This window comes from Ascidia mentula, chromosome 8 (genome assembly GCF_947561715.1).
Source record: "Ascidia mentula chromosome 8, kaAscMent1.1, whole genome shotgun sequence".
NCBI lineage: Eukaryota > Metazoa > Chordata > Ascidiacea > Phlebobranchia > Ascidiidae > Ascidia > Ascidia mentula.
Window position 1 is genome coordinate 16,724 of NC_138573.1, and position 26,933 is coordinate 43,656.

The 26,933-nt window shown below is 40.4% G+C and overlaps 1 protein-coding gene across 2 annotated transcripts; it reads right to left on the minus strand.

Moving 5' to 3' along the window:
* Positions 1–14: 14 nt before the first annotated feature.
* Positions 15–26,630, minus strand: LOC145910509 (rho GTPase-activating protein 7-like). 2 transcript variants are annotated; one of them, XM_082997652.1, is made up of 19 exons: positions 25,190–26,630; positions 24,160–24,756; positions 18,845–19,027; positions 18,436–18,522; positions 17,482–17,512; positions 13,810–13,881; positions 13,675–13,756; positions 12,678–12,729; positions 4,329–4,502; positions 3,651–4,142; positions 3,038–3,595; positions 2,897–2,961; positions 2,417–2,608; positions 1,987–2,345; positions 1,709–1,931; positions 1,507–1,642; positions 1,100–1,342; positions 788–1,008; positions 15–723 (listed from the first exon to the last, which is right to left on the minus strand). In XM_082997652.1, exons 1-19 carry the CDS (start codon positions 26,564–26,566, stop codon positions 441–443), a joined length of 5,427 nt encoding a protein of 1,808 aa, XP_082853778.1. In that variant the 5' UTR covers positions 26,567–26,630; the 3' UTR covers positions 15–440. The 2 variants fall into 2 exon arrangements, with proteins under 2 accessions (XP_082853778.1, XP_082853779.1); XM_082997653.1 differs by lacking the exons at positions 15–723; positions 788–1,008 and having other exon boundaries at positions 1,219–1,357.
* Positions 26,631–26,933: the final 303 nt, after the last annotated feature.

Consider the following 26,933-nt stretch of genomic DNA (forward strand, 5'->3'; position numbering starts at 1 on the left):
TGACGTGGTTTGAACGATTTAAATATTTATTGTTGCGCGGATATCACGTGATCACAAATAGCACAGGGGAAAGTCCGTGATGCAAGGATAACGTCAAAAAAAGAAAAAATGTAACAACAACAACAACAACAAGAAGAATCTCGACGGAAATAAACGTGCAGAATACATCGTTAAGCTTGTGTCTGTTCAACACCTGTATCTGCAAAGGCTTGTGATAAACACTTTAAAATAAAGGGCAGTGTTTCGCTTTTTGAGGTTTTGCGAAAATATTTGGCCGCAAAATAAGATAAATATACGCGACTTTTGTAATAAAACAAAGTTTAACAATCTTTGTGACGCAACACAACAACAATAAAATTAAAGAAGTGTGTTATTGTTTGAACTTGTTGGGTAAACGGTGATAGAGATTGATGCCCAGAAGCTTAAGAAAGTTACGCCAATCAAGATTTTTTAGGCAGCATAAGGTTTATGGAATCCCTGACTCTTAGTAGCAACTGACATTCAATATGTCCGTAAGCTTTGTTGTACCATTCTGGGTTGCGTCCCTTTGTATCAACTCGGCATATGTGAGTCAACAAACAATTTGATGGCTTATCCGTTGGCTCGATGACGTAACGTGACGTAAGGACGACACCTCTGACGTCACCGAGTAAGTTAGGTTGGCTGGTTGAAGCTTCGACTATGACGTAAGCACCACGTGGATTTGTGTTTTCCCTCCACGACCTTTAAATAAAATGTGGCTGAATTAATAACAGTGTTCCCATGACAACCATCAGCCACCTCCTACCTGAGGACGCAATAATCTCTCGTCGGATGAGGGCTCATTTCGGCGCGAACTGTTTGGAAAAGTTGAGTTTTATCATCAGGTTGTTGAAGAACTTTCCACTGCAACAAATCTTCATCCCACAAATGTCGTTCGTTTAAAATTCTATCAGCAATTTGCGTCACTTCCGCTCCCTCTATTTCAACCTGGCATCTCCACATTCGAAGGGGATTGTCGTCGTTCATCTAAAAATAACTTGCTTATTTCTCCAAGTCGGATGAACAAACATTATTTTATAGTAGGAATGAGTTAATGATCAAACAATTTTATATTCACCTTCTTAAACATGAGTTCGCAACCAGTAGCGCTGGGCACACTTTGCCATCCTCCTTTACTTTGAGAAACTCTCTGTTCTTCACGAAGCGTTTGGGCAACGATTCGATCAACGTAAGCGTTGAAATCGGTGAAATAGTCAACCTCATCCCCCATATCAGGTGTGTAGCCTATTTCGTCAGCGAGAACGTCTTCATTTTGTTGCATTACAGACATACGGCATTGTGTCATTGCGTCCTCTGATATCTAAAATTACAATTACTACTAAACTTAAAAGAAAAACACAAAATATTAAATAGGAGTATGCAGTGGTTCCATTTAAATATTTGGAAATAAAACTTTTCAAAGCTGTGGAACTTTTTCAAACAAATAAAATTCGAAAATTCCATCACGTCTTCGTGGTGATTTACCTTAAACATTTCGCGCACATGTCTGATCATGAAGGCAAGACAATTATTAGAAGCCGCATTTTCGTTCATTTCCTTCATATCAGGTCGACCAAACGATAAGTTCCCCGCACTTTTACTCGCCTGTTGTTTGCGCACTCTGAAAAATTACGTCATATAGGTAAATGTGGAACACGTGACGAATTGCGTATGTGGAAATGCTTACTTGGGAGATGATGATGAAGGGTTTTTAAAGTTCCCGAACTGTTGGTAGAAAAGTGATGGAGCAAAGCACGTGGCCAGGTTCGTTTCATTCATGTGATTCTCATCTGACCTGGATGAAACGTCACTAAGGAAGCAGAGTAACGTCTTAAGCGTTTCCCGCGTTTCGTCTGGCAGAAGCATAACAGCTGCCTGTAGCGTTTGAAGCCACAACTCTTTTGGGACGTCTACATATTCATTTGGTTAAAAACCAATATAAAAAATATATAAATGTGAACTTACATAAAAATATTCCAATGAAAGTTTCCGACAGTTTCATGGTCATGAGGGGGTCGGGGAGTTCCCGAAAAAATTGTTTTACCATATCAGCTACATCGTAAGAGCTGCATTCCTCAAAGTTGGAGAGCAAAGGATTCTTCTCACAGCTTGTACGAAGTCTTTGTATGCGGGATCGAACTCCAGGTTTCCTGAACAAACCAACTTGATCAAGAGCAGTTCGTCTTAGGAATGCGAATGCGTGTTGGATGCATTGAGGGAGTGGTTGACCGAAGCGCTTCACATTGTGTAACAATGGGACTCCGAAAACCGCTTTGTCTTTGTAATCTGGCACTTTAATACGGCGGATAAAGCGGGGAACAGACCTAAGTGTTCAATAACAAAATGTGTTATTTAGAATTTGAAGCATAACCGCCACACGGCAAAACTTATTTACCAGCTCAAAGAACCTTTGGTCGTATTGGACGCGTAGCTTTCCAGTAATGCAGTTAATTTTAACATGGAAAGTCTTCTCAAAATCATCAGTTGTCCCACAGACAAGTTGTGGAGTTGCAAAACCTGTTGGGATTGTGAACCAGGCCTGTGGTCGCGGTTGAAGCTTTTCCATCTTAATCTGGCTTGTCGCAACCTGTTCAAGGGTCATAACATGATAATCACGCTCCAGTGCAAACAGAGATACAAAAACAACAAAGGCTAGAAACTATTTGAGCGTCTTATATGAACTGGTATGCTGCTTGAGGCGCTGCCCTAGATACAAATATGCTTTTATGGTTTGCTGCACAGCTAACAAGTGTGATCTACCCCAAGCTTACTCAAAATGCCTGAACTTCATGCATAAATTGCCAGTCACCGAACCGTGACCGCTACATCATCAGATCAAATATTTATTTTATTTCCAAGTTACGTCACCACTTACATCACTTTACGCTCACTGTTGATAAGTTTCTTGGGAAGAACCTCGTCTTCAGTGGATGAAATATTCTAATAATTGGATAAATTGTGTGAAAAAATAATACGTATTGCATGTTCGAACGTATTGCACCGATGCTTAACTAACCTCTGAACTGTACGAGGGCAAAACGTCTTGCTGGTTGTGGATGCTGGAAACATCACTTTGATCCTGTTTATCTTCTTCTTCCCAAGATCTCACCATCTGCTGGAGGGAATGAGTGCGTTCTACAATATCATCCACGCTCCAAAAGGCGGCATCCGCATTGACTGGATTCCCAACATCCAAAGACTCCTGACTCCCACTGACAAATACTCCCGAGTCATCCACTGAAGGAGCTGATGGATCCAAGATGTTCATTAGATCCTGCGCTGATGCTGCTCCACTTAAAACACTTTCCGGTAGGTTGTCGTATATGCTGACTGGACGTTGACTCCTCCTGTCTCCTGATTCCGACTCATTTCCTCCAGAGAGAACATCTTCATCCGATCCAAGCTCTCTGATTGCGGAGGGGAATTTTCCAGGCACGTGATCTTTTGGCATCAAAAACACAGCTACCTCCGGATCAGGAGATGTTTGCGATCTTTGTTTGTTTGATTCAGGTCGGGTAAAGATGCGAAGAGAAGAGGAAGCAACTTCCCCAGCATCCGATCTGACGGTCGCATCCTACAAAGCGGACATGTCAATATTTCGAAACAACTAAAACAAAATGTTCACCAACCTCAGTAAAGGATCTCAATCGTGCCACAGGAGTGGATGCAGTGCTGGCTGCTCCACTTCCAGATGAAGATGAGGAGCTTATGAGAGATTGGGAGGAGTTCTTTCTTCCGTTTTGTTTTGAATTTAATCCATTAATAAGTGAATTTTCAATTGGCAAACATTTCATGTTGTCTATTTTCTCTTTCCCACTTTTGAGGATGGGATCACTGATCACAATCGTCTTCCCTCGCTTCCCTCTTCCATCAGACAGTGGATGGATTTTACCGGAAGTCTTTGGCTCACCATCAACAGATCCGCTCCTGTGTTGGCGTCGAAACGATGATGGTCGGAACTTCCGGAGGTCAACTCTTCGGAGAAAGCTGTTGCTTTTTGACTTCACGGGTAACTTTGTCCGTTTCGAAGATCCATCGATGATTGGACGTTGGACGGATGGAAGATCTTCGCTTCCAGTTGATGAAAGGCGATCCTCGGAGTCAAATACGTCACCAGAATCCTGAAGAACAAATATATGATGTCATCACCAACGCAAGCAGCATTTAAACCATAGTGACATTGACGTCATAATCGGTTTGTTGCTTATGAAATACAAAGGTTCAATCGTTCCATAAACCACACAAGCCATTGTTGTAACCAATCTTTTTCGTTAAAATATCCTAAATTCAGCGTTAAATTTTTAGACCTCTTCAACATGAGGAAAAAGTTTGGTGGAAATAGTTGAAGGTTTTCTCATAATTTCGCCTCCTTTGCTATCCAGACGGGACCACCTCCTTCCATCCTCCTCAAAGTGCCAGAACTCACTAATCGCACATTGTTCGTCGTCATCATCATCATCGTCTGTCTGCACATCTTTCACCTGTACAAATGTCACAAATAATATTACCGTGTACTCATCGCTGTGCATGTCACGTTTCGAAAAGACAAACAATTAAACAAATCGAAAATACACAAAGTGGGACAGTGACGTCACAATACACAACAATAGAGTGCGACAATGGCAGTTTACATGAAGCGAAAAGTCAACGACAAGCGCCTCGATGTCCCGGTTCGTTTTATGACGACACAATGCCACTCGAGAGCTACGACACTGTAAGGGGGTTATTACTTGTCCCACTTTTCCATTGTAGAAGCAAAATCCTCTTTAATGCAAAAAATCGATTTGGATTTTTGTAAACATAACACTGTGTTTGGATTCAGTGAAACACAAGGGTTGAAAAACAACCAAAATTTATTCAGAAACCAAAACATCTGATCCTCGAATATGAGTTGGGCGTGTATATTATTATGGGCGTGTCATGGCAAGCACACAATTTCCATAAAGTTGTAAAATTGTATCAGCGAAGGGTGACTCCCTTGCTAAAACAAGGTCAGATAGAGGGCAATATCTATGTGGAGGTTAAAGCAAGTTTTAGTTTCGAAACCTGTTGACGTCACCTGGCAGAGAAACTTTCTAAAACAAACTTATAAGTAATCGATTATTACAAACTGGAGCCGAGGAGAAACGTTAAAAACAAATTACTTGCAGTTTTATCGCTTTTATCATAACAAACAGAAGTGGTCGGTTGGATTTAGAGATACAACGTCACAACGCAAAGCTAAATGCTGACCATCGCCGCACACGCACGCACGCACACGCACACGCACACGCACACGCACACGCACACGCACACGCACACGCACACGCACACGCACACGCACACATATGCGGCCTGCAAACGAGCAAACGAGCACAAGGTGATCAAGATGGGCAGCGGATTATCAGCAGCACACACACAGACTGCACACGAGTCAACCAAGTTGATAATTACAAATGCGTTCGAAGACACGCGATTATTCGAATGTTTCGAACAAAATTGTTTGAAATAAATTAAGGTTTCTTTAATTTTGTTGGACCGAGTCATGATGAATTGCGTCACGTAAATTGGTGAGGAAATCATAACATCACAAGCATGTCGCGCCTCGGGATATTGACAACTTGCTACTGACTTTCACCACGGACTGTGATACGTTTTGCACACAACCGAGAGTTGCCGGTAATTTTGTCCACGCCATCTCAACAGACATATTGGCAACACACATGGAACAGAAACGTGTCTAGGAAACTAATGTGTAAACATTACCACCCACGTTGGTAGCAGGGCATGTAGTAATTATGAAGCAATTAAATCAAATCACCCACGAGGCGGCCTCGATTCTTCAAACTACAATGGAGAAACCTACCTTCGAACTTAACTTGGTCTCTAAATCCGACAATTTTGCGTTTTCTTTATTGTTCGATTCTTGAAAATTTCTTAAATTGACGACAAGCAAATCTCCTTCTATTCTGACTACCCCTTGATGTTCATTGTTGTTGTTTCCATTGACAACATCTTCAATAATATCAAAAGAATCCCTTCTGCTGTCTGAGGTTACAGAAGGGCAACTGGATGAGCAAGATGAGAAGGACATCCGTTCGGTAGAATCGGTTAAATTGTCTTCTTCAGAATAAACGCTTGTAGCAGATGAAGACAGAGAAGTGGACTTCACGCGTGATTTCGTGCATTGTTCATATTCTAGAAGCTTCGAATCAAGAATGCACACGCGTCGATTTCCCCTGTGCGGACTAAAATCAGATTTTCGGTTAAAACTTGGATCCCGCATTTTTGCGTCGAAATATTTGCACCCCGAAGCAAAGATAGAAGTTTGACGGGGATGGTCGACTCTAAATGCGGTGCGGGATCGCAGTAAACTCCTGTAGTTAGGGTTTTTCCTTCTCAGCACAACATCAGCCAACTGCTTCAGCACTTGCTCGCTTATTGCAGGGCTGGATTTAAATCCCGGGTCACTGTGAATACTTCTGTGGTTATTGACATTCGTTTTTATAATTCCGTCTCCACAGCTGCGACGAACATTCGTTGCCTGCAAAGTTGATTTTCTTCTTTCCATTGCGTCAAGTTTTCTGCTGATATCCACAAGAATCTTAAAGCGTTTTGGAATCTTTATCAATTGAACTATTAACAAATAAAGTCGCCAATACTTTTGCTAAATAAGAAGTTTGCTGGAAAAATTGTCGCTTCCACGCGGAAATATCTCTAACTCATCAAACGAGTAAAATGTCACACAGTTGTAAACGTTGACCTCCCACAGCTGTTCCTCGTGGCTACAAAGCTTGCTTGACAAACGTCACACCAAAAATTAGGACGGCTTCTCTTTTTTCTGTTGCGAGAAAAAAGGGAAATGTTGGCGAGAGAGCGGGAGGCGGGAGGCTGGAGGCTGGAGGCGTGTGGGAATAATGCAGGGACGATAAGAAAGTGGCGCCACAGGAGTTGAACATAGAGAAGTTGCGAACCATGCAAGTACATAATTTACCAAAACAATCTTCAAGAAAATGTTTCAAATCTTTTCCTTTGTAAGATTACTGCTGGTCGTCACTACGCCATTACCACGTCCTGTCGCATTTCACGAGCAACACCTGCTCCATATCAACATCAAACCAATCAACCGACATTTGTCATCGAAGCAAGTGTTTGATCACGTGACACATGACGTAGTAGGGACCAAAGTTGGAACCCAGCTTACTGCGCACCGGTTGTGTACGTTTAAAACTCTCCCGCAAGGTTGGTTCGGAAACCAAATAAGTTTCTGGTGAGAACGAACAGCGTGGCAACTTTAAACACAGAAAGCTCGTGTGCTCGTGAATGGTGACATCATGCCGGCGTTTGTTCTATTGTTACCTCACGAGACATTTACAATTTTCTTATTGGTACGAAAGCAGTCTGTGGCTGGTAAGATATCCACTGGCGAGCAAACCCGAAGCTTACTTTGCAAACTCTTCAATGCAACAAAGACAACAAAAATCTGGCACTCTTTTGAGTTTTAGAACACAGACAATCAAATTTCGGGGCTGTTTATACATCCGGGATATTTAACAGGAAGGACAACTCTGTTACGTCATAAACAGAAATCAGAAACAGTAAAGTATAACAAAACCAGGTTTTGTGCCAGTTCGAAAACCTTTATCGTTGTTCGACAGTCACAGAACTAATCACGTGGTTAACACAGCAAGACTTTCAAACATAAAAAATAAACAAATAAAAACCGCGGAAAGTCTTTGGCGCCAGCCAAGGTGACGACCGACAAGGACGCCAGTAAAGCGATTAGCACCAGATCGCTTTTCCGTTCGGGAAGTGTCACCTTCACTAAAGTCATGTGACAGTGAATGACGTAGAAAAGGTCAAATAACCGGGACCTGTTAATCCCATTGTGTTTAAAGCATCCTCTACATGTTAGCATAGAACTCACAGCGGCAATCTTAATACATAAATTGCCGTCACAACAACAGAGACTCTGAGACAGAATTGTTTTACTGGTTCTCAGTCGTAAACTTGATGCTTTTACTGCCCAAAGCAAAGTTGTTTGGAATCAAATGATGAGTCGTTTGACTGGTAGCAACTTTTTATTGTGGCCAGTAGCTTTCACCACTTTCATAACACAAACTAACTTCCCTCCAGACGTACCAAGCGATCAATTAATGGCAACATGTGATTTTACGCACTCGAAACCGAGGATAACACAATGGCACCTTTCTCATATTGGGATTCGATGCAACGAAATAACTTTCTAATCTACAACAAGATTCACCAAAACAAATGAACGAGACTCGACAAAAGTGCTTACGTCACAAATCTCCGGGTTTCACAGGTCCCAGAAATGAAAACTTTTTTAATTTTTTGCAAAATAAGTAAAATAAATTATGAAATATGTTTTACTACAGTGCTAGGGTCAGTGACGTCACATGCAGTCCACGTTGCTAGGGTCAGTGACGTCACATACAGTTTAACTTTTCTAAGAATGTGAGAGTTTCGCGTAAGTGAGTAAACGAGACTCGACAAATAGATTTGAACACCTGTCTGTCGCTATTTTGTCATCAAACATTCGCCGACGAAGCCCGATTGTTGATTTTTTTCTGCCCCACATCCTTTGATGTTGAGTCCCTGCTTCGAGAAAACCGGCAGTGTTTGATGTAATTTCTTTTGGTGGAAATTCCACAGACAGATTAGAGTCCAGACAAACAAGATTTGTTCGTGAAATTCTTTCACCTTTCTTGCAGCTCCAGACCCCGTCTAGCGTGGTTAGAACAAAAACACAGACGAAGCAAAATTACAAATATCTCTATAAAGAATTAGTAAGCATTAAACAATAGCTAATGTTTCGGATTAATTTGATTATCGCCATATTTCGCCACCTGGGCAAATAAGTCAGAATAATCAGTCGCTGTTTTACCACCAATATTTAACAAAGCCGACAACTGTCAAATGGTGACGTCATCATGACCCGGTCGATGAATGAAATATGAAACGACGACATGATAGAATTCTGGAATAATTGTTGACCGAAAAAATAAACGCAAAAAATGTTACAATTGAACATGGAACGGACGAATAAAAATTAATTACGTCGAATTCGCCCCAAATCGGGTGGTGGTCATCTGTGTGACCGAATTGTTAGAGTCGTAAAATCAAACTAGATTGTGTCGCTAGGGACGCCATTCAGACAAAAACTCTATTCTAGAACGCGACAAATGGAAAGTAAACATCTTTAATGGGATTACTCACAGTCCCTGAGGTCGCGAACAAACAAACAACCGCGGTTGAAGGACAAACAAAACTGACGACCTCATTTATTGGGTTTTAAGCAACATTTTGTAAAATTTTTAACGTATTTTTACAAAAGGATTAAATCCAAAGAAATCCAAGCCAATATTAATTCCTGTCCAGCACTAAATCGAATCAATAAGAAAAAGCTGATCAAACAGAAGCGGATTCGTGAGTGGCTTGGACATGTTGAATATTTGTATTATCCACCAACTTGGCTTAATCACCTGTATTCCAATGCGATCCACACAACGAGTCATGCGCAACCATAACACCTCAAAATAAAATTAATTTTCGCTTTTTTGTGATTACTTGGGGGACGTGAATTGCTGTCTTCTAAGATTGAATCTTGTGTGTTTATATATTGTAGCAACCATTAGCAGTCAACAAGCATCCACAAACGACCTTTCCCGTCAATATGAGTAAAGGTTGGATATTTACATGGCGTGGAATGTTAAAGTTGTAAACAGGAATGAATATTTACGTCTCTTGGTGATGACGTCACTTGCAGTTATTCCAAAAACTGCTTGAGCTGGCAAGCAGACAAATACTTTTTACTTGGTATTTGCTTTAATGTCAACCGATTCTATGCCACCTTAACCATGTTAAATGACCATATAAGGAAGTTTAGGTGATTCATCAAGCCGATGTCGTTGATGTAAATTACGATCTGTCAGAGAAAATTATCAGCTAACATCTTGCCATCAAGCTCCGAACTTAACTTGTTGTTTGGGCTGGAAGGTCAGATGAGTTCGAAAGAGAAGAGGATCACGTGATTAAACGCATTTTTTCTAATTCTGTTGTGTTGAAACTGACACGATGAAATAAACCGAATTTATCTTCACAAAAACATATGAAGCAAAGAAACTTTGGCGTAACAACTTAAAACATTCATTGTTTAAACGAGAGATTCACGAATTTCGCTCGAAGAAATCTTGGTTAAGTTCGTTCGATTTAAACAACGAGTCTAGTAAAAAACGGCGATCCGTTAATAGACTGGAAATTCGAAGTCGATTTTTTGCAGGTATTATAGCCAGAGGGCATGCGCTGAACCGGCTGCACAAATCTCCAGGTGACTCATCGCATGAACATGTCCGTTATTTGATGATCCCCGTAGTTTAGGAAGTGTTTATATCCAACAACATAGCCGCACTTCCGTATTTTCTCAAACCGAACAAATGATTTAGAAATAAATCGAATTGGCAACACCGCGGTTCTTGGCATGTTTTCCCGCAACTTCCCCAAACCATGACTTACGTCAACTTGAACCGGTTTAAAAACCGCAAGAATATGTGGGGGGAGGGTTACTAACAAACAAAATAAAACAACGACTGGAGAGTCGACTAATTTGTATATAGCTGTTGCAACTTGTGCTGTTTAGCGGGTGGGGTAAGGCTTGCGTGACAGCCAGCATGCCTTCTAACTCTGGAATCGTCACTTTCCTTTCACAACTGCCTCAACAAATACCAGCACTACAAGTGGCGAAAGGTGATCTTCGCATACAACAAATGTTTAGTCGGAACAATCTGTGACTCAACAGAAAAGTATTCTAACCCTAACCAGGTACACGTGTTAGCAACAATATTTATAAACATGCGGTAAAATTCACAAAAACTTACCTCTAGTAGAAAAGACAAACAGCCCAACTTTAGAGCGGAGCGCTTAGTTTTGTTGCAATGCATTTAGTTATCCATCGCCTCTGATAACAGGAATATTATTGCAACCAATCAATGTAGAAGAAGTGAAGAACGCATTTTATCACGAATGGACAGAGCACAATTTAAATGCTACCACTTCTCACGTGTGGTATTTGCAGGTTCGTGATTGCATCTTGTTGTCACTAATATCACACCATGGGCCACCAATATCAGATAGTGGGCCACCAATATAACACCATGGGCCACCAATATCAGATAGTGGGCCACCAATATCACATAGTGGGCCACCAATATAACACCATGGGCTACCAATATCACACCATGGGCCACCAACATCACACCATGGGCCACCAATATCACACCATGGCCCACCAATATCACATAGTGGGCCACCAATATAACACCATGGGCCACCAACATCACACCATGGGCCACCAATATCACATAGTGGGCCACCAATTTAACACCATGGGCCACCAACATCACACCATGGGCCACCAATATCACACCATGGGCCACCAATATCACATAGTGGGCCACCAATATTACACCATGGGCCACCAATATCAGATAGTGGGCCACCAATATAACACCATGGGCCACCAATATCACATCGTGGGCCACCAATATAACACCATGGGCCACCAATATCACATAGTGGGCCACCAATATAACACCATGGGCCACCAATATCACACCATGGCCCACCAATATAATACCATGGGCCACCAACATTACACCATGGGCCACCAATATCAGATAGTGGGCCACCAATATAACACCATGGGCCACCAATATCACATCGTGGGCCACCAATATCACACCATGGGCCACCAATATCACATAGTGGGCCACCAATATAACACCATGGGCCACCAATATCAGATAGTGGGCCACCAATATAACACCATGGGCCACCAATATCACATCGTGGGCCACCAATATAACACCATGGGCCACCAATATAACACCATGGGCCACCAATATAACACCATGGGCCACCAATATAATACCATGGGCCACCAACATTACACCATGGGCCACCAATATCACATAGTGGGCCACCAATATCACACCATGGGCTACCAATATCACATAGTGGGCCACCAACATCACACCATGGGCCACCAACATCACACCATGGGCCACCAATATCACACCATGGGCCACCAACGTCACACTATGGGCCACCAATATCACACCATGGGCCACCAATATAACACCATGGGCCACCAATATCACACCATGGGCCACCAATATCACACCATGGGCCACCACACTTTTTGAAACCATCTCCACTAGGTTTTATCCCAATATCAAACTTTGCGGGTTTTTCGCTGAATTATTTATTGAGTTCACCTTTAAACAAACAGCCTGTGAAAGCTGTGGCCGACAAAATTTTGCCTAGACAATGAAATAAGTTGACAGGATTAAACAAACAATTTTATTTTTCAACCAAATCACGTCAAGTCGTGTTTCAAGTTTCTGTCGCATGAGATTAGGAAACATGCATTGCTTGACGATCTCCAGCTGCACAATCTGGAGTTTATCAGAAGTCCCACAAACACGCTTTCAATCGCAAAGAAAGCATTTCAAATATTAAACATTGAAGCAAGAATGTTTCCTCATTTTAACATTTTGCAACATATATTTGACTAGACCTCGCTGTTATCATTTTAAATCTACCTGCGAAACCGCGAAATAACAACCGTGGTCTTTGCAACCTGAACTCACACTTACCCCACTTTTGTCCAGCTTCATGTTGGCGCATTTGTTGAGGATGTTTAACCTCCTGCAACAAAACAGTAATCAATTTTCTTATCCTGGAATTAACACAGGAACTTTTGTGATGACGTCACGACATACCGTAAGTGCCCTGCAGAACTTTGAATAATTTGAGATAACGAAGCGGACTTGGGTCTTTGGGGGTTTGAATTCGTGGTGTTTCCAGTCCAGCCAACAAAAAGTTTAACGCAATCCATCACCACTTACACTTTTTCTACTCAGTTGATTCACGTTTACAATCTATCCGAAATTAATGTCGGAAAGCAACTGGTTTTCTAAACACGAGAACAAAACTAAAATTCTTTGCAGGAAAACGGCTCCCTTCTAAAACTGGCTGCGGAGCGAAGTTGGGCTCCTCAAATACATTCTGTACAAAATCGATTGGAACGTCGACAGGCTTTCATTCCGTTAGGGACCGTTCAATCGATCAGTTTATTGCATGGATGGATAGAAGCAACATATTACAAAACTAAAGCACGATGACGACATGCTTTCAATCCTAGGCTAATGCTGATTGCATCGATCGCAGATTGCAGTTACACCGAGTTTAAGGTGGAAGTTTCAAGAATATCCAAACATGCAAGAACCAAATGAAAGTTTGGTTGGAAACCTATGTGGCGAGTTTTGCGCCGCTCGAAAATGATAAGAAATGTCTCGCATATCTGACCACTGTGTAAACACGATGACGTCAGTACTACGGAATTATGACGTGAACAAAAATATTACCGAAGCGTTAGCAGGGATATCTACCCAAACCGGATTACGAGATGTTAAAGGGGCAACTTTTATCCGGATTATCCAAAGAATTTTTGTCAGGAAAGGATTTCGAATCAATCCCCAACTTCGTTTAAATTAGGTAAAGTTTTGGATTACCCGAATTCGGATAAACCGAATCCGTATTAACCGAATCCGTATCACTCGAGTTCTCCTGAAAGTAAAACTCCCGGCCTACCTGACAAGGGCTGCGATATGTTCCGTGGCGAGGAAGTCGTGGTCGGCGCTGACGCTGCTGATATCGACTGGGAAGCTTCCGACTGCCATAAACATAACAACATTGGAAGTTTGAATTACAGGGAGATTTGTTTACCTTCGTATAAATGAACATACTGAGGAAAACCGGCAGCTCTCAGCCATTTGCATGCCTCCGAAGCTTGGCGTTCTAAAATAAATGTTTTGATTATCTTTGGGAGTTCAAACGAGTAAACTAAGATAAAGTGATTTTGTTGCGCCAGCAAAACTTTTTATTCAAAACCAAGGAAGTGAAAATACCATTGCCACTAAAACTAATATGTAGGAAACAAGCCACAAGAATATTTTAAACAACAAAACATATCCAGGTATAAAACCACAAGTTATATGGATCACAATGACTAACACACATATAGTGGCAGTATTAGAAGCCAAACATCAAACCGCTAAGTTAAATCCACTTCAAACTTCGAGTGCAACCAACGCACGGTTGTCGAACACATATAATTATGCCACATTCTTTATCCCATTACGTCACAATGATAATTGCGTATCAAGAAATCCTCATCAAACCGACTATATTAGGTCTGACCATAATATGGGACCAAATATCATTCACAAATAGAATTTCAAGAGCCTAAATAACCGACTGTATTGCAACACAAAACATCAACTAACAACCAAATTAAATTGTACATCTTTTATATTGCAACGGCCGAAATTAAATATCCAACTGTTGAGTCATGCATGAGTGATTTTAAACCCAACACCTTTGAGTGGAAGATTATGTTTTGATGTAAGTTGTTCTGCATCAGCGCCGAAATTTTATTGTTTCACATTTAACATTTATGCACAGGATTGACAAAAGTTTTCCACAACAAACCAACTACATGGAACGTTATGAACATTTCCCAACAGAGAAGTGGAATTCCTTGCATACTTGGTGGTCATGAAATTATTTCTTTCTAATTTATTTTGACCACACCGGGATTTGAACCCAGGATGTCCTGGGCACGAATCCCAATCAGGTTTTCTTATTGGTATACGGGTCGGGCGCTAGGCCAGTGTTGCCGATCACCCTCCCTCATATTATGATTAGCTGAGCTTCGATCTGGCAAGCCTACAGCGCCCCTTGTGGAAATTATATAACTTTACGTGGCGGTAAAACCGGATGCTTTTGTTGGCGAGCACCAGAATAATTTAATTTACAAAAGTTCTGCCGGGAAAATGATGTTTTTTATCCATGATCGCTTGTCCGGCTAAGACGCTAGGCAACCTACACGGGTTCAACATAGCCTTCACAAAACTATGAACAAACGTTGATTGGTCGGTTCTCATCACGTGTGAAGTGAATCAACTTTGAATGTCGTTGTGAAGGTCAAACTTAAAACGTGGATTTGAAGGAATGCTGAGTGTCACCTAAACACCGCAAGCTAATCCTTGTTTAACGCAACGTTGAACCGAGTGACGTCACCAACCAGCTTGAGCAAGATGCCAAGATGCGAGCGATAAAGTAATGAGAAAAATTGTGACGCAACAAAAACTTTGCAACCATTAAGTTCAATAGTTTCAACGAAACTACTGGAACCAAAACTTGAATACGAGAAACTTACGGAGCTCCGACTGATTTTCAACAATCTTCTTCAAGAAAACGTCCCATGAAAACCTGATGTTGTCTCCCCACATAGTAATGGGGGACTTGTGGTGGTCGCCAAGGACAACAGCACTTTTAACTAATCTCCTTCTTCTCATTATTGAACCTTTCCTCTTCTTCTTGTAATCCGACTCATTTGAAGGAGCGAAAAGAGGAGACAAGTCCTCCACTGAGGGAAGCATTTGAATCTTGTTCCCAGATAGTTCTTGGAGTTCGAGGGAGCTCGCACTGTAAGCGAGGTTTTTGAGATCTTGATCCCAAACTTCCTCTCCGACAACACGTGACACATCACATGACATAGGGCGTCGTGTTGGTCTCTGATTGGTTAAACCACGAAGTTGAACGGGTTTTGGTGAAAACACGTTGCTTGCAGAGTTAGAGAAAGTGCGAGTGCTTTCGAGTCCCCCGAAGAAAATATCACTGGAACTGCTCTTCCTAGGGAGGCGAAAAGATGCCGGACGCGAAGGTTTCTTCCTTCTGGTGGCGATCATGGGAGAAACGCTTTTGAGAGATTGCGACATTTCGTTTATCTCTACGTTCGGGGATGACGTAGGCAACTTCATTCAATACGGGTTTGACTTTCCACAAGTTTATTGACATAGGTTTCTATGACAACACTCAGCACAAAACCTCCTTTCGCTGTCAATAATTTTTGTTAAAAAACAGTTTATCGCTGATATTGTTGCAATATTAAAATGTCTGGATGGCATTTTTTAAATAAGTTGGTTTTCCACACCACTAAGTTTAGTTTCACAACTGTTGATGTGACTGATGTGTTTTCTTTTTATTCTGAAGTGAAAGTTTCTATATCTTGTGGTAAGAAAAGTGTGTAACCAAGCTGTGTTAAACTTATTTGTCAACTCTGTTCTGTATCACTTGACGTAATAATTGACAAAAATGAAAGAACAACCACAGTAACCCTAACCCAATGAAGAATAAAACTTTAATGTCTCCGACTAAGGATAAATAAACCCCAACTTGTCTTCAAACAATTTCTGCTGCTTGCGGATTTCATATTTATACAACCAACATACAACGCACTCCACAAGTACAAAACACCCACAACATCCCTACGGTAGAGTCAAGCCCGATGCTGGCAATATGGACTGCAGTTGTTTGGCAGCTACAGGTTAGGGAAGGCGCGCACTCTATTCAAGCTTCTGATATTGCACCGTTTCCTTTGACCAGCTTGCGGAAATTATAAATCAAAGGCATTGATAGCAGGCGTCGAAGCCAGGCCCGACCACCAACGATTCAAACGTTGTACAAGGAACCACAGCAAACAGTAGGGAAATTTAATGCGAAATTAAACACGATTTCTGGCCCTTGCTTGTGTGCGTGACTATACGGTGTATCAAAACTAAGCTAAAGCGTGTTTTAACAACAGGCATTGAAACTATAGGTTGTAATCTATTTCTGTCTACTACGTGATTCATGTCTGGCATTTCATGAAAATTAGCTTGACATTTGGCTCACATCAAGCCTTAATTTTCTAATGACAGAAACTTTGTGGGTCTGGTAAGACTAACTACTAATAACAAATCAACCAACTTAGACAAGTGTTCAATAACACATTCCTTACTGCAAGTACAGGGTTGAGCATCAACATATATCTAGTTCAGACATTTCCACTAAATTCAACAAATATACAATTGGTCCGCCTGTAGCCAAACGCTTTCGTGCAAAGTGACTGTGCTGGGCTTGATCCATGCTGATAGCCTTCAAGTTCATACTCAACTAAGCAGGAATTTCATAATATTTGCCGCCATTTAATCCCTATACGTTCAACGATGCTAACATCACGCTGTCAGTAAACAGAACGAACCAAAAACAGCTTTTACGCAGCGCCTGCTAAGCAGTCGCCTCAACACAGGGAGGATGCAGGGGAGCGTGCGGTGACGAAACCGTTTCCGCTATTGCAACAAACCCTGGCTAACGTAAACTGACCTTACATCGCACGTCATTGGTTATATTCGCTTTCATGAAATAACTCTAAGGTTAATATAATAAATGTTGAGGGAGACATTGGCTAAGTCTGCTACCAGTGTTGTTTCAACAAAATAAGACACATTACACCACCAAGCAAAAATTTGTCAAATCGCAGCAGTCCGCTAGGTGGTGTAACTGTGAGCTTACCTGCAGTTATCGTTTCCTTGTTTTGAAGTTCCTAGAGATGAAAAACACAAATTGATGTATTTAAATTAATTGCAATCTTATGTTAATCCTACGTCGATCCCACGTTAATTTTTCAGTTTCTGTGTTTCCAACTTTCTATGGATTTCAAACAACACAAAAGTTGTTAAAGTTCTAAATAATTACTTTTCGTTTGGTTCAAAATTCAAAAGGCGGCAACTGACTGTTGCTGTAACTTGGAATTACATTAACAAACAATGACGACAATAAAATGACAGGAAACGGTTTGTTTGGTAATAAACCTATTCAACATTCCAGATTTCGCTGCAATAGGGTTGCCGAGACCTCCTCGTGCAAATAGAAACATACACTGGGGATTTGTCGACTCATTGCTTGTTTAACAACTTGTTTACATGGTGAGGAATGCTTTCGAGTTAAGACAGGAGTGAATTTATCCACGTCGCACTTTTTATCAACGTTTAAAGTCGTAAACGTTCAGGAATTTTGTTCCAAATTTTTTGATAATCTTGAAATGTTTAAAAACAAACGTAACCAGACGCACTGGAGCATGTCGACCAACAAGCTGATATTTATCGGACCAATGAAATTGCACATTGATCTAATGTTGAGCTTTAGGCCGTGTTGAGGGGGTTACGTTGGCATGATATTCTACGCAGGAAAGACTGTGGTATACTGATAAGCCATCTAACACAAACAAATTTGTAACGATCGAAAACCTGCTTAACAAGTGAATTCTATGAACAAATTGCTTGTAAATGTGGAGAAAGTTAAATTAAATTTATTGTCGGAAAGAATTAGAAAATTACAAAGATCTAAACCAGCAATATTTTGCCGCTAAACCCATAAGTTGAAACAAAAACATGGGGTTTTGATTGAATGCCTATTCGACAAATAAAAGCAACAACTCTGCGTTATATTCTTGTTGCGAGGATTCACCTTGAACTTGCCCTTGGCTTTTAGTTGGGGGGAACTTGTTGGTGAAGAAGAAGAACTTTTCGAACTTTCCGCTTCCCATTTATTTGCCTAAAATTATTATTTACTTTAACGTATTTACTCGACTGTAAACCCGCCCTCGACTGGACATAAAAGTTAAAAGTAATGTTTATTAATCAGAATTGTTCTTTTAAGAACTTAAGTGCCAGAAGAGCAATTCTGATTAATTAGTACGCCTGGCAGCAAAAATAGCAGTGTAATGTTTTACTGGGCTTCAACGGAGTAACCACATTTTACATTTATTCAGAAATAAACTGGTTTCATGAAGTTTTAAGCTTTCAACAATTTTAGTTTTCACAACGGACATGAAATATTTATTTGGAAGGAAAACATATTTGCAAAAATTATTTACCATTGGAAGTGAAGCGTTTTTGTAGAGGGTTGAAGAAAGTGCGTCCTCTGGTGTCAAAAACCTTCGTTCGTCGGTTGCTATGGTGATGGTCGGAGCGCTCACCGCGACGCCAACAGAACTACGCATACCGCCACCTAGTGCCCTCGTGTGTTTTGTAGAGCTTATGATTTCTGTGGGGGTCAACTGAAATATAAAAAAATACCTTCTCACAACAGTGATAAAAAACAAAATAAAAATAATAAAGAAATACTTTTAAAAGAGCCAACACCCGGCTCTTGCGGTATAACGCTATTTTGGAGTGGCCATGTTTTAGTATCTACCATGCATTGGTAGTTGAAAAAACCCCATACATTACCTGGGCTTGTCCTCCACTGTGTACGTCAGTGTGCAAACCTTATGACTAACCTACATTATGCTGAAAATTCAATGTAAGTTGTTCCACATGAAAACTCGTCATAAGTCTGGCTAAGTTCACTTGGCCTAGTTTAGTTCTGGTGCGGATTAGCTTGGGGTGTAAGCTGTAGAGAATGTTAAGCGGACTTAGGGTTGAAATACGATCCATCAATTACTGCCAGGAGTCGGGGTTAGGGTTTAACTAAGCTCTGAAACCTGACTGCGATGGTGTGTTCGTCTTAGGATGTTATCGATCTACGGTTCTTTTAGATTTACTAAAATGTTTGTAAACACAACACGTTTATATTTTCCCTTGAAAACAAAACCATATTCATGTAATATATCAAACTGTATGAAGAAGAATTAACCTAAACCCAACTGCCTCGCTTTATGAAATACTATTTCTGTGATTCACGTGAAGCTGGTTTCCATGGGAATTGATTAAAATAATTTGTTAGGCGGTTGTGTCACGTGACTGCCGCATGTTCCTCAATGGCATTGTTGTAATAAAAGTCAACTCTAGAACAGACAAGTTTATCTCAATGGGCTGACGTACCTACAATTACCAAACACGTCCTGATATACATTACACCTCAAAGGCGACTGATTAATATCCTATATGCTCCACGATTAGTTGGTTTAACGCAAGCTAAAGATAATTTCCTCGTCAACTCCGTACAATCGTCCAGTCCATGTACTCACATACACTGTGAGTTACTTAAGCCAACCACATTCCTAACTCTTTTACGACGAAACGAAGCTTTCAATAATTAACCGCCCATGGAGTCCGTGTAGATAATAGAACGAGTCGTGCTTTCGTTAACTACCCTTTGTTGACAATGGTCATCGATAATGGTTGCCGAACAACCAATTGTCTCTCAACTTTTCAACTATTGAACGAAATTTTCTCGTGAAACTTGTTTAACATCTGATGGGCAAGCAACTGCACTGTACTGTACTGCACTGTGCTGTACTGTGCTGTACTGTGCGATACCAACAACTATTCGTCCAACAACATGACGTTTACAGACCATCTATAAAATTCCAATGAAATTTGGCGCCACTCTAAATGGTTGCGGAATTGTTCTATTTCCGAACAATTCAATTGATTTTTCTTTGTGTAACTCTGTGTGACGACACAAGTAAACATCATTCAAACAAAACCATACGCATATTAGCCACAAGCTAGATAGCCAGGTTCGTAAGCATTAAGAGGCAAGGTTATTTATAATTCATGTCGTGATGTTTAGCTTGGGTTTTGCCTGGCACTTGCAACACTCGATCAAAGGAAGGACAACAGGCGAGAAACCCAACAACAAAGTAATCCATTTTCCTCGACCCGCCGTTCACTCCACAACTCACTGATAAATAAATGCAAAACTCTGCTACAAACCACCGCACTCTTGCTCAATTCAAACGTTTTCTACACAAACTTCCAATAAATTGCCTTCAACCTCCGTTGCGTTCACACAAATAGCAATTAAATCAGTTGGTATTTCGCGAGCAAGCGTTAAACAACTAAATCCATGAGAGCCTTTTCCGCCGCGAAGATTAAACAACATTCATCGAGACGTATCGATTTCCACCTCATCTAAAGCAACCTCTGTCGGAATATGGTTGCTGTAACGGTTGCTGTAACATAATGGTTGCTGTAACATTATGGTTGCAGTAACATAATGGTTGCAGTAACATAATGGTTGCAGTAACATAATGGTTGCTGTAACGGTTGTTGTCACATTATGGTTGCTGTAACATTATGGTTGCTGTTACATTATGGTTGTTGTCACATTATGGTTGCTGTAACATAATGGTTGCTGTAACATTATGGTTGCAGTAACATAATGGTTGCTGTAACGGTTGTTGTCACATTATGGTTGCTGTCACATTATGGTTGCTGTTACATTATGGTTGTTGTCACATTATGGTTGTTGTCACATTATGGTTGCTGTAACATTATGGTTGCTGTAACATTATGGTTGCTGTAACAATATGGTTGCTGTAACATAATGGTGGTTGTAAACAGGGTGTCGATTTATGCCTTTTTCACCAATTTAAGTGTTCGACACGCGACGCCAATGTTCGACACGGGCGGCGTGAACAACTGTTAAGTTACAGTATGCAGTACCACTAACAGACCAACGATATTGTTATCTACAAAAGTCCATAAATTGAATTACTTAACTAAGTCTAACGTATCGGTCACGCCAATCTTGCAACATTCACATCGATCTTACTAGTTTTCTTTTTACGAAGATTGGACGCCAACGATTTTCCTATTGACATGTAGTTGTCAATTTTTTGCCGTCGATGCTGGTGGCGAATGTGGCTCGAAGACGTTGGTACCAGTATAAGTCGTTTAATTTTAAACCGTAAACGTTTATTTGGGGAGAAATTTGTATTTCGGGTCTTTATCAAACAACAGCATTTAACTGAACGGTTACGTATAGTGTTGAAAACTTAATGGCATCATCGTTTGTTTAGATGGCTAAATAAACGCAACCGCAATAATTTTTTGGACAAAATCCATGCAAAAACCAGCCAACACTTGCTTCAACGTTTAGCGAATAGGCTCGTTAAACTAACCATTGTTTCCGAAAATGGAGCATTGTTTATACCAAACATGTTGCATTGTTACGAAAACAAGTATCATGTTTTCGTTCAATCGGATCTGAAGATTCATAGCAGCCTATTGCTTGCAAGGTTTTTAATTGTTTTGTCTTTATTTCAACATGTCTTTCAAACTTATGTAAGTACAAGAATCCTGTAATGGAAATAAGCCTGGACGTTCTCATGCGTTAGTTAACAGATACGACATTTTTACTATTCGACACGCACGACAATTTTTCTCAAGATGTTCGACACGCAACAAAAAATCGACGCCCTGGTTCTAACAATATGGTTTATGTAACATTATGGTTGATGTAACATTATGGTTGTTGTAACATTATGGTTGCTGTAACATTATGGTTGCTGTAACATTATGGTTTATGTGACATTGTGGTTTATGTAACATTATGGTTGTTGTCACTGTATGGTTGCTGTAACGGTTGCTGTAACATTATGGTTGCTGTAACGGTTGCTGTAACATTATGGTTGCTGTAACGGTTGCTGTAACATTATGGTTGCTGTAACGGTTGCTGTAACATTATGGTTGTTGTAACATTATGGTTGCTGTAACATTATGGTTGCTGTAACATTATGGTTTATGTGACATTGTGGTTTATGTAACATTATGGTTGTTGTCACTGTATGGTTGCTGTAACGGTTGCTGTAACATTATGGTTGCTGTAACATTATGGTTGTTGTAACATTATGGTTGCTGTAACATTATGGTTGCTGTAACATTATGGTTTATGTGACATTGTGGTTTATGTAACATTATGGTTGTTGTCACTGTATGGTTGCTGTAACGGTTGCTGTAACATTATGGTTGCTGTAGCGGTTGCTGTAACATTATGGTTGTTGTAACATTATGGTTGTTGTAACATTATGGTTGCTGTAACATTATGGTTTATGTGACATTGTGGTTTATGTAACATTATGGTTGTTGTCACTGTATGGTTGCTGTAACGGTTGCTGTAACATTATGGTTGCTGTAACATTATGGTTGTTGTAACATAATGGTTGTTGTAACATAATGGTTGCTGTAAACATTATGGTTGTTGTAACATTATGGTTGTTGTAACATTATGGTTGCTGTAACATTATGGTTGTTGTAACATTATGGTTGTTGTAACATTATGGTTGCTGTAACATTATGGTTGTTGTAACATTATGGTTGTTGTAACATTATGGTTGTTGTAACATTATGGTTGTTGTAACATTATGGTTGCTGTAACATTATGGTTGTTGTAACATTATGGTTGTTGTAACATTATGGTTGCTGTAACATTATGGTTGCTGTAACATTATGGTTGTTGTAACATTATGGTTGTTGTCACTTTATGGTTGTTGTAACATTATGGTTGCTGTAACATTATGGTTGCTGTAACATTATGGTTGCTGTAACATTATGGTTGTTGTAACATTATGGTTGCTGTAACATTATGGTTGCTGTAACATTATGGTTGCTGTAACATTATGGTTGCTGTAACATTATGGTTGTTGTAACATTATGGTTGCTGTAACATTATGGTTGCTGTAACATTATGGTTGTTGTAACATTATGGTTATATTATAATTGTGATTGGAGGTAATTTGCTTGTCTCATAGCTTAAGGTAAAAATCGCATGGTTTTTGACAAATACAACATAAAGCGGGGTTCAGTCTTTCTAACAAGTGTGCATAACAACAGACTTCATATATTCCGATGGTAACATCAATAGTTTGCCTTCACTTCCCTCAAACACATTAAACCCAACTTAACAATAAGCACAAGAAAAACGATTCGAAACCTACACCACTTTGCTACAACCTGTTGTTCTCGCGATTTGGTGGCGATGAACAACAGCAGTGGAAAGAGAATTGACGGAAACCCAACTGGGCAAATATCTGATATCGAATTTTCCAATCGATCGAAGCCGGAACAATTAAGCGCATTCCATATCCAAGAAAAACATTTTAAACATTCGTGCTCCCTCTGCAGGTTGGTAAAAAATATTTGGCATCTCACATAAATCCCCACAATTCCCCGCGCTGACCCCAAATATAGAACGTTGCTGATTACCTCCATTATAATGTTTATGACGGCACAAGAGATGCGAGTAACAATATCTGAGGTTTCACACCCACAAAACAGTATATTGTGTCAACATTTTCAATCAGCCAAGAAACCATTTCAACATGTTTACTTCTTTATCTAAACCGATTCAAAAAATTAGAAATCCCATTAAAAGTGCCAGAATCTATTTGGTGCAAAACATGCTTCAAAGCCCACTTGTGTGAATAAGTTTTAACAGAAATTGAACTGAAAAGCAACTTACCCCCGATATTTCGAGCTGGGGGTCAAAGGACTTCGATCTGACGATCTGGGTTTTTGCAGCAGAACAAAGAAGAGGATCGGATGACATGGATGTCACGTGACTCTTCTCATCATCATCACTAGCCACAACAGTTCCGCTGGATGTCGCGCTTACACGAGAGATCGTTGAGTCGCGATTGTTTGTCGTTATATTTTCCTGTGAACTGTTCAAGGAAGAAAAGTTATCTGATTCTGATTCAACATTATATCCATGATTAAATCCTGTGAAATCTGGTTCCAGGTTTGTTGGAAGTGATCTGCACTTCAACCAACTTGCACCGATTTCATCATCTGTTAGAGCGAAAGAGTTTGTAGGCGTATCCTGGAGGTTGAAGTCATCACTTTCTTCGTCCACCTTTACCACTAGGTGGCGCCGAAGGAGAAATGAATTCTGTCTGTGAAAAGCACTCTCTAGCGCCATCTCTGTTTCCTCAGAAAAAACATCCGCTCCATTCGTGTCATCAATCGGTGTGAAAACGTTGGTTGAGAGATCCCGGATGTAGGCCAACTTCTTCATCGGGTTGTTCCCCCACTTGCTGTAGAGCAGTGACGTAGGACGCTGAAACCAAACAGAATCAATCGATAACTTTCCAACATAAGAACCAGTATAAGTTCGACAAACTTTTTATAACAGCTGTCGAAGCCATAAGAACGTTTAAATGAATTTAACACAGCGGGTTATGTCGTTAGTAAATGTCTAATATTTTAAAGTTTTAATGTTTTTGTCGGGTAATTATTGAAACGTTAGCAATAGAAATGGTTTAACGTAGGAAAGAAAAATTTAAAGCCAAAACTGGAGATAATTGACGATGAATTACTCCCACATTCCTTTCTACCCAATCATGCGTGACTAATTCATGTCAAACGCAGCAAGTAAGAGGGGGGTGTTTTTACTTCAATGAGGGAAATTTGAACGGCATCCTGTACATGCACACATGAAGCGTTTCATTGCAAATTATACCCCAAGCCCATGATGCTTTGTTACAACTGACCTCAGGTTTATTCGTTTCTATGACAACCGGTTTTCTCCAACAATATTTGCCATCCACATTGCCAGGTACGTCATCGGCCGGTTGCGCCACATCATTGCCAGATCCAGTGTTTATTTCTACAACATTTCGGCAATTATCATCTTCAGAAGCACAAAGCGATTCTTCTGGCTTATTATTCACAAATAACACCGGAATCTTAACATTATCTCCACTTCCAACTACTCTCGTCTCGTCATCATTGTTTGCTGCAAATCCATATTTAGTCGAACCTAAGATTTCGATTCGTTCATTTATTTTCAAATCAGTGCATCGTTGTTCTGATGATTTGTCCAAATCCAATAACCTTTCGACATCATTTCGAAGTTTTTCCAACACAGCACCGACCTCTGGATGTATTTCAACATCTCTCGTCTTCCGGCAAACAATACTTTGATCAGGAACGGATTTTTTCACAATCATAGAGGTCGCACCTGACAAGTTTCCAGTGCTTGTATTTCTGCCTTGCGTTTCATCATGTTTAGGAAAGGTGCATTGTTTAGTTTCATTATAAATAGATGCATTAACATTAAGCTGGCATGGTTGAGGTTTTAAACTTTTTACAGGTTTGGGATCGAAGCTACTTCCATAATCGCCACAATTTTCTTGCATTGGGTTTTCGACCTTTTCCATAATGACAACTTTGATTTCTTCATGTTGGGTTTCTGGGTTAGACGGAGGTTTTGCTTCGAAATTATATGTGTTGTCAAGCAACCGACGATCGTGTGCTTCCAACCGTGACACCTTACCAACGAGCTCGGCGAGCAAACAGGAGATTGTTTCATGCTCTTTCGCTTTTCCAAAGTCACACTCAGTCTTGCTCTCTTCATGCGCTCCTTCCGCCACTATTTGGGCAACAGTCGAATATTTATTCGTATCTTCAACCTCATGATATTGACCTGATGTTGCCTTCGGTGCTTTTGTTTTTTCGTCTATGGTAAATTTAATGTTGTTCAATGTAGAATTTGACTTACTGTCTAAATCATAATCTATATTCAGCGTTAGATCTAAGAAGTCCCAAAATTCAACAAATTTAGATCCGTTCGGCCCCCAAGTAAGAGGACGAATGATTCCTTCACAAACTTTACTCTGACTTTTCATCGACTTTTTACGCTTGTGAAGGCGCCGGCTTTTCTTTAACCGATGAACTACAAGAGCAAATTGTTTTTCAGCGGTTTCCCCTTTCTCGATTCCCGGCAGAAACTTGCTCTCATTCCTGGGATGTTTGACCATCTCAAGCGACCTGGGCCGACGGCTCTCCACAGCTTTCAACAACCTAGGTTTATTCTCCCAGAGTAAAGGTAACTCTTTAACAGAGTTTGTCCAATGTTCAGATTGCATCGTTTTAATTTATATTGTCCAATATGTTGTTTATTTTTCGAAACCAGTAAAGGTAAATTTTTAAAATCCCCTTGATAAATTCATGCAAACACGTTTAAAAACATAATTGTAAGAATTGTCTGCTTTTCACAAATATTTAGAAAAAATGGTTTAAAATCACTCACAACAAATCCCCTGCCTCCACCCATGCATACCAGCAGCATCGCACAACCAGGAATAGTGAATTATTGGACAAAACCGGAGTTGGCCTTAGGGCAATGGCAAGGTAATGCGTCGCCTCAACAATACACAGCAGTGCCAGGATTAGCGTGGAGGCAGAGCCTCGTTATCGCCAACTTGTTTACTGTTTATCGCGCCTCAGGCAAAT